General features: G+C 42.9%; 1 protein-coding gene across 2 annotated transcripts in view; it reads right to left on the bottom strand.

Moving 5' to 3' along the window:
- The window catches only part of Amn1 (antagonist of mitotic exit network 1 homolog), a 35,392-nt gene extending 23,602 nt beyond the window's left edge, over nucleotides 1–11,790 (bottom strand). The window contains exon 1 of one of the 2 annotated variants that reach the window (XM_048432735.3): nucleotides 11,650–11,790. In XM_048432735.3, coding sequence (XP_048288692.1) covers nucleotides 11,650–11,687 — 38 coding nt within the window. In that variant the 5' untranslated portion in view covers nucleotides 11,688–11,790. The remainder of the gene's footprint in view (nucleotides 1–11,649) is intronic. The other variant, XM_048432736.3, reaches the window with a different exon arrangement.
- Between the last annotated feature and the right edge of the window lie 654 nt (nucleotides 11,791–12,444).

The raw sequence follows: 12,444 nt of genomic DNA, 5'->3' as shown, positions 1-12,444 counted from the left end.
ACTATAGATACAGAATTTTAATTCATGAATGACAATGATCATATACTTGTTATCATTTTTTAGTGAAAATTTTTTCCTTTCCTCTTTTGGTTATTTCCATTTTCCCCTTTCTGCCATTACCTGATCTCCACTAGTGTCTTATGTTAATCTAGGACATAGTCTTTCTTCCTCTGTGCTTGTATACACAACCCCACACAAACTTATAAAAGGGTGTTGTGAAGGGAGGTATAATAGTTACCTAGAACAGCATCCCAGGATATTCTCTTCTCAATATCTTCTTTTTCATCAACAATCTCTTGTGAAAACCCTTCAAGGCATTTCAGTACTCACAGTAGATATCTTATTTGGTTATTTGCCTTTTGAAAAGCATCCATATTGTTCTGGGGTATGGTAACAATACTGTCAGATTTCTTTAAGATCTGTAACTATATCATTATTGGAAGTACTAGAGGGTTCTTTTCTTCTGCATCCCTCTGGCAATGAATATTTTTCCATGTATGACCATTTTCCCTACTATCGTATGTCAAAACTTTCCCTGGGGAGATGCAACACAACTTACCCCAGATAGGGAGCTCATGAAAAACCCAAAGTATAGATGATACCAAAGCCCAACTTGGTGAACTGATGTGGGCTTCCCCTCTGTATGCTTTGGATATGTTTTATTACCATTGGTTAATAAAGAAGCTGCTTTGGGCCTATGGCAGCACAGAATAGATCAAATTGGGAATTCCAAACAGAAATAGAGGAGAAAAGAAGTCAGAGTCAGAGAGATGCCTTGTAGCTATGAAGGAGACAGATGTGTCCCCCCCCACAACCTTACTGGTAAACCATGAGACTCATGGTAGGTAATATATAAAATAATAGGAATGGGTTAATTTAAGATGTAAGAGTTAGTTAATAAGAAGCCTAAGCTATTGGCCAAGCAGCATTGTAATTAATATAGTCTCTGTGTGATTGTTTCGGGTCTGGGAAGCCAGGAATGAACAAGCAGTCTCCTACTACAGAGAACCATGAGTTTTATTGGGATTACAGGAATGTGGGTGAGGGGTCACTTACAGGAGCTGAAATGACTCAAAGACAGCTGCATCACAAAGCCCACCCCAACATGGATAACAGTTCACAAAAGCTGAGAACCTGAAGCACAGTACAGAGTCTACAAGCAGCTCGATTGGTTAGTGTTCTGACCCTCTTCCAGGCAGCTGGTCTGGCTCAAATTCTGTGCAGCTTGGCTTAACTGAGAGTGACTCAGCTATCTTTGCTGCTTACTCTTGGAGTTAGGGGGGTACGGCAAATCCGGTGGGTTTCAGGGACTTTCTGGATACCCTGTGTTTTAAGAGCTTCCCTGCAAGATGGAATGTTTCAATTTCAAGGCAACTACTGCTGCAAATCTCCTACTCCCCAACACTACTAGAAAAACAATGAATACCCTTCTCTTTTACTGTGCACTGTCTTTCCCCAGTCCCTACTTTATTTTTCTTTTTGGTTTTTGAGACAGGGTTTCACTATGTACTCTAGGTTAGCTGTACTCAGGACAATCTTCTTGCTTCAGTATTTCCAGTGCCGGAATTATAGGCAAGAACAACCACACTTGGTTGCACTTCCTTTGTTATTGTTGTTTTATAAAAGTTCAGTCTGGCATCGTATTTGCAAATTACCTGGCTCAGCTTCCTAAGGACTGGACAAGTGTCACCACACCCAGGTTAACCCAGATGAACCCATTTACTCACTGGCTCTGGCTCACTGGATTATTTATGGGTAAGACGTGTGTGTGTGTGTGTGTGTGTGTGTGTATTGTGTGTGTATATATATATAAAATAGAAAACCAATATATATTCTACATTGGTTTTTTTGAGATGAGTTTTTCTGCGTAGCTTTGGAGTCTGTCCTGGAACTCACTCTGTAGACTAGTCTGGCCTCGAACTCAGAGAGATTTGCCTACCTCTGCCCTCTGCCTCCTGAGTGCTGGGATTAAAAGATTAAAGGTGTGTACCATTGTTGCCTGGCTAAGAGATAAAGTATTTATCCTTAAAAACAGAGAAACCCTCTCTCAAAAAACCAAAAGAAAAAGAAAAAAAAAACCTTTGTTTTCCTTAAAGATTTTTAACCCACATTTTTTTTTTTTGAGGCTGGATATTTATTCAGTGGGTTATGGAAGAGGATAACACACATTTGTTTGTGTACATGTCAGAGTGAATATATGTGGTGGGTATGCCTGTCATGGTACACAGGTGGAAATCAGAGGACAGACGACCAGAGGCACTTCTCTTGTTCCATTGTGTGGCTCTCAGGAATTGAACTGGCTTGGAGACATGCATCTTTATCCACTGAACCATCTCTCCAGCCCTTGATATTTTTCTCTTTTGAGTTCTAGATACTGATCTCAATATTAGATGCTCAGCTGGAAAAGATCCTCTCCCCATTCTGTGAACTATTTCTTCCCATTTCCTTTGCTTTGCAAAGGTGTTTTTTTTTTTTCTTTAGTTTCATGCACTCCGACCTGCTAATTCCTGGATTTATTTCTCTGAATATTGCACTCATTTTCAGACACTTCATTAAAACGCCTATGCTCTCCTTAAGTAATTTCAGAGTTTTGGGTCTTACACTAAGGCCTTTGATTCACTCTGAGCTGATTTTTATATGGGAAGATAGGGATGTATGTTGGGGAATGTTGTTTTAAGGTATGTGACTTTGCTTATGCTGCATTTGTTTAACTCTGGGAGGCTGTGATTCTTTGCTGTCTTAAACACCTGATGGTTCTAATAAAGCGCGGAATGGCCAATAGCAAGTCAGGAGCAACAACAGGCAGGGCTGGGAAGTAGAATGTATACATAGAAGGAGAAACCAGGAAGAGAAGGAACAGCGAGAGAACAAGGGGAGGAAGATGTCAGGGGCCAGGCACAGAGTTTAAAAGAGATATACAAAAGAAAAGGAGAAAGCTCAGAGGCAAAAGGTAGTAGGGATAATTTAAGTTAAGAAAAGTTGGCAAGAAACAAGCCGAGCTAATGTCGGACATTCATAACTAAGCCTCCATATGTGATTTATTTAGGAGCTGGGTGGTGGGACCCCCAAAAATCCAGAAGAGTAAAACATCGCACAAACAGATACAGTTTTATTTTTCTATATGCTTTTCCAGAACCAGCTGCCAAAAGGACTGTTTCTTTTCCAGTGTGTGTTTTTGAGCCTGTCCTGGTCACTTCTATTACTACGAAGAGATACCATGACTACGGAAACTCTTCTTAAAGAACACATTTACTAGGGCTTGCTTATAGTTCCAGAGGCTTAATCCATTATCATGGTGGCATGCAGGCAATTGCTGAAGCAGTAGCGAGGAGCTACATCCTGACCATAGGTGGAGAGAGGGAGAGTGTCAACTGGGTCTGGCTTAGGCTTTTGAAACCTCAAAGTCCACCCCTCAGTGACACACTTCCTCCCACAAGGTCACACCTTTTTTAATCCTTCTATCAAAGAGTTCCACTCCTGTGACCAAATACTCAATTTTATGAGCCTATGGGGGCCATTCTTACTCACTCCCAGCTTCCATAGGCTTGTAGCCATAGCATAATGTAAAAATGCATTCAATCCAACTCCACAAGTCCCTATAGTTTGTCAGTCTCTACACCTTTTAAAAGATCAAAGTTCAAAGTCTCTTCTGAGACTCATGGCAATCTCTTAACTGTAATCCCCTGTAAAATCAAAGTCAAAAGGCAGATAACAAACATCCATCAGTGGCACAGAACATACATTACCATTCCAAAGGGGAAGAAAGAGAGCATAAGTGAGGAAATACTGGACTAACTTGAGACCAAAAACCAGCAGGGCAAACTCCAAATTCTGCTTTGTTGACTGCAACATATTTCTATTTCTTAGGCTGGTTCCACACTTGGTATACAGCTTTTCTTGGCAGGTATTTCACAGATTTGTCATTTGTCCAATAATGTATTGGTGTCTCCAAAACAATCCAGGCTTCATCTTCACAGTTTTACACAATGGCCTCTCTGGCCCTCCATGCAGGGACACCCCTGGCCTTAGTGACCTGGCCACAGAGGGAGATTCCATTACTCCTTTCTTGTATCCTTGAAGCCGGAAGCACGTGACTGAAGTTGCGGAGTTCTGCTTGCTGGGGTTAGAACATGGCTACTTCAATGACTTGCATGGGCTTTCTGTGTGGATGCTTTCCTTCACTGCTTAAGCTTTCCTTTCGTTCCTAAGTCGGAAGCTTGGGTGAGTGGGGTCTTGCCGACATCAGCACTCTCTTTATTGTTTAGTGCCAGGTTATTCCTTAAACTTTTTATCTCCTTGAGGATCAGATTTAGCTCCATGACAGTTCCTGGCGCTCCTTTTCTCTTCAAACTGTATGTTTGGTATTTCTCTTTGTCCAGCTTGTTCCTTTTTCATTATAGACGTGCATATGACATCTATAATAACCATATGACATATCAATACTACTAGGCTGTCTTGAAATCTCTTTTGCTAAAGCTCAACTTAGCCTCAGGCAGATTTTTTGGACAAGGGCAGAAAGCAGCCACATTCTTTGCCAAAATATTCTAAGAATGGTCTCTAGACCACTTACTAATATCCCTCCCCACTGAAACTTCTTGCTGGGCACCCCAGAGTTCAAACTGCCTGCAAATAGCACTGTCTTCAATGTTCCTACCAGGACTAAGCCCAGTAACCCCCACTTACTTTTCTAGTAAGTCTCAAAATCTTCCATTTTTCTCCAACAAACAGCATGACCAAGACTGTCAAATAATACTCTACTCCCTGGCACCAAAATTTGTATTAGTTAGTGTCTTAGTTATGGTTTCTATTGCTGTGACAAAACATCATGACCAAAAAACAAGTTGGGGAGGAAAGGGTTTATTTAGCTTACACTTCAGCATTGTTGTTCTTCACTGAAGGAAGTCAGGACAGGATTTCAAACAGGGCAGGATCCTGGAGGCAGGAGCTGATGTAGAGGCCACGGAGGGGTGCTGCTTACTGACTTCCTTCCCATGGCTTGCTTAACCCACCGTCTTATAGAACCCAGGATCAGCAGTCCAGGGATAGCACCACCCACCATGGGTTGGGACCTCTCCCATCGATCACTAAATGAGAAAATGCTTTACAGGAGGTATTTCCTTAGCTGAAGTTCCTTCCTTGGATGACTCTAGCTTGTGTCAAGCTGAGAAACAAAACCTACCCAGTAAAGTCAGGGTTCTCAAAAGGAACAGAAATTACAGTGTATACATGAAATTTATTAAAATGATCACAGGGTATCAGTTAGACTAACAATGGTTGTCTATCAATAGAATCCAAGAATCAGTAGTTGTTCAGTCCATGAGGGTAGATGTCTTAGCTGGTCTTTGGTATACACTGGGATCCCTAAGAAGTAAGCTCTAATGCCAGTAAAGGAATAAATTTGCTAGCAAGAGTAAGAGCAAGCAACAGGCAAAGAGGGATCCAGCTTCCTTCTTACACACCCTTTGTATAGGTTATAAGCAGAAGGCATGGCCCAGACTAAAGGTGGATCCTCCTACCTCAGAAGATCTGGATTAGAAGTGGGTCTGTAAAACTTTAAGACAATTCTGAAGCCATTTTTTGACAATTCTGAGCCCTCTCAATCTCAGCGGTAATGCTCCCCACATCCCCCCTGGGAACCATGGACCTAACAGCTACTGAAATGTTGGGAGCTTTCCATTTCCCTGAGTCTTTGTGAATGTTCTCCAGAAATTGGGGCACGATAACCTTTAAGATGTTGACTCAGTTCCTGAACAATTATACATGTATGTTTTGACTCAACCCCTGGGAAACAGGGTCAAAGTGACCTCTTACCTCATCTGATCTGGTAACTGCTCTCCAGCCAATTATTGGTAATAGCCCTTTTGAATAAGCCAATCATAATAGTTAAAGAACAACCCCCAGACACCCCTTCCTTTTGTGTTTTTTCCCTTTAAAAATAGTCTGTACCAGCCATTTGGAGTCTTTCTAGCCTCCCGAATGCTGGAAGACCCTGTCATGACAGAATTAATAAAATCCTCATGCTTTTACATCAGCTGTGGTGTGAGGAGTAGTGTCTGGGGGCAACTCCTCCTCGGTGTTTGGACTCTAGGATCTAACAGGTCTTCCCACTTCAAATGATCTAATTAAGAAAAAAGTCTGTCACAGGTGTGCCCATCTATTTGGTTCTAGTTTATTCCACATGTAGTCAAGTTGAAAATCAAGAACAGCCATCAAAGACACCTTTGCCAAAAATTAAGGGTCTGTGGTGTGGGAGAATTATCTGTATTCTGTCAATCATGTATTTTAATAAAATGCTGATTGGCCAGGCAGGCAGTATAGGCTGGAAAGCCAGACAGGAAGTAGGGGTGGAGCAAAGAGACTGGGAGTATTCTGGGAAGCAGGAAGTCTCTTCGCAATTCTGCCCAGACCACCAGAGAGGAAAGATGTAAACTGCCCCACTGGAAAAGGTACTGAGCCGTGTGGCTAACGTAGATAAGGATAATGGGGAAACATAAGTTATAAGAGCTAATAAGTAGCCTGACCTAATGGGCCAATCAGCTTTATAATCTTATAGAGATCTCTGTGTGATTGATTTTCTTTGGGACTTGCCGGTTGTGGGGTACCGGGCAGGACAGAAACCCCAAAAAGCCAGCCCCGTCATGTTACAGGTCTGTGTATGTAGGCCAGATAACAACCTTGAATGTCCCTGCTCAGGAGCCATCTACCTTGTTTTGTGAGGCAGGGTTTCCAATTAGTCTGTTGTCTCCCAGTGCGTTTGGGTTGGGTGTTCAGGAAGCCCCAGTTCCTGTTTTGGCCTTCACAAGTGCTAGGATTAGAAGCCAGCAAGACTGAACCTGGCTTTTGTTGTTGTGGTAGTACTAATTGTAATAGTAATATGTTTTGTACTCTTTTTGCTCTTGGGGGATCCCACCACCCAGATCCCAAATCAATCACAAACAGAATTTTATTCTTAGTTAGAAACATCTGACTTTAGCTTGCCTTGTTATTGCCAGCTTTGACTTAAATTGGTCCATTTACCTTGTCTCTGACTTCTGTAAACCTTACTCTTATTCCGTGGATTGCTGTGTAGCTGGCTGGCAGGTCCCTAACGTCCTCCTCCTTCTCCCAGATTCTCTTTCTATATATTCTGTCTGCCTGCCAGCCCCACCTATTCTTTCTCCTGTGTCACTACTGGCCGTTCAGATCTTTATTAGACCATCAGGTGTTCTATAGGCAAAGAATCATAGCTTCACAGTGTTAAACAAATGCAACATACACAAAAATAACACACCTTATGTTTGCATGGCACTGAGCTATCTCCCTTGCCCTCAACATTGTTTTTTCCTCAAGACAGCTTTGGCTTTTGGGTTTTTTTATGCTTCTATAAGAAATTTAGCATTTTTTTTTTTTTGAGACAGGGTTTTTCTGTAGCTTTGGAGTCTCTGTAGACCAGGCTGACCTTAAATTCAGAGATCCACCTGTCTCTGCCAAGTGCTGGAATTAAAGGCATGCGTCACCTCCGCCTAGTTGGATTTTTTTTTTCTATGAAGACGCCTATTTTAGGGTTTCTATTGCTGTGAAGAGACAGCTGTTATAAAGGAGAACATTTAACTGGGGCTGCCTTACAAGTTCAGGGGTTTAGTCCATTATCATCCCAGCAGGAAGCATGGCAGCTGCAGGCAGACATGGTCTAGAGAGATGGCCTAGAGTTCTACATTAGGAACAGCAGTCAGCAGGAATAGAGGGCAACACTGGGCCTGACTTGAACACTTGAAAGCCCAAAACTCACTCTCACGACACACTTGCTCCAACAAGGCCACACCTCCTGACAGAGCCACTGCCCACAGGGGTCATTTTCATTCAAACCACAACGTCATTGGAATTTTTAAGACTGTACTAAATTTGTAAATTGCTTTTTGTTTTTATAGTATAGCCCCTTTCTCATTAATTCTGTCAATCCATGGGTAAGAGAAGTCTTTGTTTTACAAAGTTTTTGAGGTTATTGTGAGACTGTTCCCACTGTCTTTTTCACCACAGGTGCTACTGGTACATAGAAAGCTACTTTTGTTTACCTTGTTTTTAAAGATAGCTTCCCACTATATAGTCAGACTAGGTCTGGAATCCACTGTGTAATCCAGGGTATCCTCAAACCTACATAGATCTGCCTGCCTCTGCTTCGTGAGTTGCACTAACTGGTTATTGGCTTTTATGTGTTGATTTTGGATTCTGTTACTCTGTTGAAAGTGTTTATAAGTGTGAAAGTTTTCTGGTGGAGTCCTTCAGGCCTGTTAAGTAAAGGTTTTACCATCAGCCAATAATAATAATGAGGATAATGTGACTTCTTCCTTCCCCATTTGTATTCCTTTTATTTCATCCCCCATGTCATATAGCTCTGGCTAAGACTGCTAGCATGATGCTGAATAACAATAGGCACCTTTGTCTTTTTTTTAATTTTAAAAATATTTTTGGTCTTTGAGATGGGTCTTGATATGTAGCCCTAGCTACCCTGGAGCTCACTAAGTAGCTCAGGCTGGCCTCTGATTCATAGTATCTTCCTGTTGGCCTCCAGAGAGCTGTGATTACAGGACGGCCGCCCATGCTCATCCTCCTGCTTTACTTCCTTATCCGTGGCTCTCAGTTCTTTGGACACAGATCCTTTTAAGCACCAAGCAATTCTAAGTGTCATTCTATTGTGGAACAATCTTTTTGTACACTGTTAAGATGTGTTGTTCTCATTGATTTAATAAAGAGTTAAACGGTCAATAGCTAGGCAGAAAGAGGTTGGGTAAAAATATGGGTTGATTTGCGTTACAAGAGCTCGTTAGAAACAAGCCTAAGCTACTGGCTGAATTTCCCTAATTAACAATAAGTCTCCTTGTCATGATTTGAATCTGGCAAGAGGGACAGAAAAATCCACCTACATCACTTCTAACAGAAAGGGCCAGTCATTCTGTTAAGTGTAAGCATACAGCTTGGCAAAAATATGTTTCCTGCTGCCCAGTGTAGTGAAACCACATCTTGTTTTTTTAAGTGTATTTCTCTAAGAATAAACCCCAATATGTACAGGTATTTACCTGGGCTCTGTGTCACCCCATGAGTTCTAGGAACAAGCTAACACCTGTGTGGCTTGGAGTGCTATGAAGAATACACTTTTTCTTCTTTAATCTAGGAAGAGTAGCTTCTGCCAACCTCTATGAAAGTAAAAATCTAACCTATTATTGTAAGTAACATAAGCTAAATCCCAGATCTGACAGTTTGATAATGAATATTGACAGAAACATGGAAGATGGACTGTAACAGGTCCTCAGGCCTTAGCACAACTGATGTGATGTTAGAAGCACCATTCAGGCCTTGAAACCCAACAGCAACCTGAAACACCTTTCAAAACAGGAACAAAGACTACACCACCTGCCAAAAGAGGAACAAAGACTAAGTCAATAGTTAAAGACCCCCTCCTTAGGTATCAGAACCATGGAAACTGGAACTGACAATTACACATGCACGTAACAGAAAAGACTAGAAACTCATTACTCATCAAGTATGCACCATCTAGATAGCTGCCATTTCTGCCAAGATTCATCTTCATATCAAAAAGGGCAATGCATCCACCATTATAACCTGGGCACAGACAAAAAGCTGAATGTGTCTTATGCTGAAGCTACCACTGCTTGCCAGTCTTGTGCCTCAAAAATTACTGCGGGGTAGGGATGTGGCTCAGTAGCAGAGCACTATCAAGTGAAAGTTTCTAGGTTTGATCTTCAGTACCACAAAGTAAAAAACTCAGCTGTCCTTGAGTTTTTTCTTCCCTTTATACCTGACCCTTTACCTATCATCTATATTGATTTAAATCCAGTCTTAGTCTCAACCCCCAACTCTCTTTCAGATTCAAAATTATATTCCATCTGTCTCCTTGATACTTCTACCTGCTGTTGTAATATATATCCCCCTTAAGACATTTCCTCTCTCATGAGTCTCATTACCGCCCTCCCCTTCTAGCTGATCAAAGCTCAAAATTTGAAGGTGACTTATGATTCTTCTCCTTCCTTGGCGCCTCTATTCAAAGACCATCACCAGATGCCAGGTCTAAGGGTTCTTCTAAGAAGTGCTACACTCCAGCTGCCGGTCAGGGAGGAGGGAGGGAGCAGAAGGCAGGACGGAAACCAAGCCCTGTCTCTTTCATAGACAGTCTCATCTGCTGGACTTCTGTGCTTTTTGGCACAGCTGAATGCTACTCTGACAGAAGATCCTTACTTTGTTATAAATCAGAAACAACTTCCTTGACCAACTGTTAGTTTCAGGCTGTACTTCCTTCCCAAAGGGGTGCAAACTCTAGACCTAATGACAAAGACGACCTTTACAAAAGGAACAATATCTAGTTAAGACAATGCAGATCATGAGCGCATCCTTTTATTTTCATTTTCACTAAATAGTGTTTTAAGTTCTGTCCCACACAGTCAAGTGTGGCAATGCATATTTGCAATCCCAGCACTCTGTGGGAACAGGCAGGAAAGATCTGAAGTTCAGGGTCATCCTCTGCCACAGCATGAGCTACATGAGACCCTGTCCTCAAAAGCAAAAAACACAAAAAACACAAGGTGGTGGTGATAACTGAAGCCTGTAATCTCAGCACTTGGGAGGTTGGGACAGAAAGTTTAAGAGTTCAAAGTCAGTTTGATATGTGAGGCTGAGGCCAGCCTGGGCTACATGAGATCCCGTCTCAAGAAGAGGTTGGGGATGTAACTGAGTTGGTGTTAGGCTTATCTAGTGCCCAGGAGGCCTAAGTAAACCGGGTATAGAAGTGTATCCCTGTAATCTCAGCATTCAGAAAACAGAAACAGAAGGATCAGAAGTTTAAGGTTATCCTTGACTACACAGTGTGTTTGAGGCCAGCATGGGCTCCATGAGACTATCTCATGGGGGGAAATAGCAACAAAGAAATTCAGAAGAAAATACTGGAACCTAGGCAAGAAAACATTTGCTCGTGTATTTTTTTCTTGTTCTTTTTTTCTGTAGTAGTGGCATTTCAATTGTATTTTAACAAAGCTATTTCTATTTTTAAAAATAGAAACGATAACTAACACTGAAGCCAGCCTCTAACTTACTAGATAACTGAGGAGGGCCTTGAACCTGTGATCCTCTTTCATCTCCAAGTGGTCTTTGCCACCATGCCAGTGTCTTCCTAAGGGCTTTACATAAATTAAGCTGTTTCTCACAAAGGCTCCCTGAAATAGGTACTATTACACAAATTTTCAAAATTTTATTTATTTGTTTTAGGGGGACAGTGTCTCACAACATAACCCCACTAGCCTCGAATTCGTGGCAACCCTCTTGTTTCCAGAGGGCTGGGACTGCCATGCCCAACTGTTACCCGCAGTTTAGGAAGCGCTCCTGCCCTGGGAGCGTTAGGTTACTGTCCATGGTCCCAAAGATGGCGAACCGCGCCCGCATTTGCTGAGGTCTGTCCAGCCCGGCTGGCTAGTGCTCTCTTTTGTTCTGCCTGGGTACTCAGCGCCCATCGGGTGGAGCCGCCCGCTCCGCGGTGCACCACGGTCCTCAGCGACCAGGCGCCCATCCCGGCCCAGGACTACAGTAGGTGAGGGAAGGAAGGGACTGGGAGCTGGCGCGGACGGACGGACGGACGGATGGACGGAGGGGCCGGGGCGGACTCACAGTTCCAGCAGTTGACTGACCAGTTGCGACGAAGGCATCGCGGCCGCCCTCTGGAGCCGGGACCGCCGCGGGACTTCACAGCCAACTTCCTGCCGTGCAGGACGCGGAAGCCCGGATGACGTCACACGAAGTCGGGTCTGGGGGTTGGAGAGGAGGAAAGCCCAGGGAGCTCGGGGGCGGAGCTTCTGAGAGCTGCGCGATACGCCTCCTGGGACTTGTAGTTCTTCCTGTCCGCGCTTGCCGGGTACCGTTCCTCCTGCGAACTGCACTCTGTAAACTGTCCAGGCAAAGGTTGCTGGCAGGTCACTGCTTTTGCTAGTAGGTTCCGGAGCTCCGTGATACACACTGAGACTCCAGTCAGATACGAATGCCACCGATGTCAAACGCAAGTTTTACAGGATGCTGTGGTCATCTCCACTGAGTACACATAAAGCAAGAGCTGAGCCATGCACTCTTGTGTGATTTCAGGAATGAACCATATTCATTATAATCTCTCTAAATTGAAATTGTTTAGCCTATTTTTCAGATTAGAACACTCCATACCAACACATAAACTCAGAATGTCATTGTTTGGGAGACCGTCTCTTCAAAACGGGTTATGAAAGGGGCCTGGCTCCCCTAGGTAGGTTTCTCTTCTTAGAGTTCTGCTGTAGAATACTTGCGGCTTTTAAATGCTATTTTTCATTCTTTCTTACGGAGTAATTTATTGGTCCTATATCAGAGCTTCCTTTGTAACACCTTGAATGTTGCAACCATTACAGGCATCTCTTCAGAATGCTGCTCAGTACTATATTT

This window comes from Myodes glareolus, chromosome 3 (assembly GCF_982192425.1).
Source record: "Myodes glareolus chromosome 3, mMyoGla1.1, whole genome shotgun sequence".
NCBI lineage: Eukaryota > Metazoa > Chordata > Mammalia > Rodentia > Cricetidae > Myodes > Myodes glareolus.
This window is presented reverse-complemented; position numbering and strand designations above follow the sequence as displayed.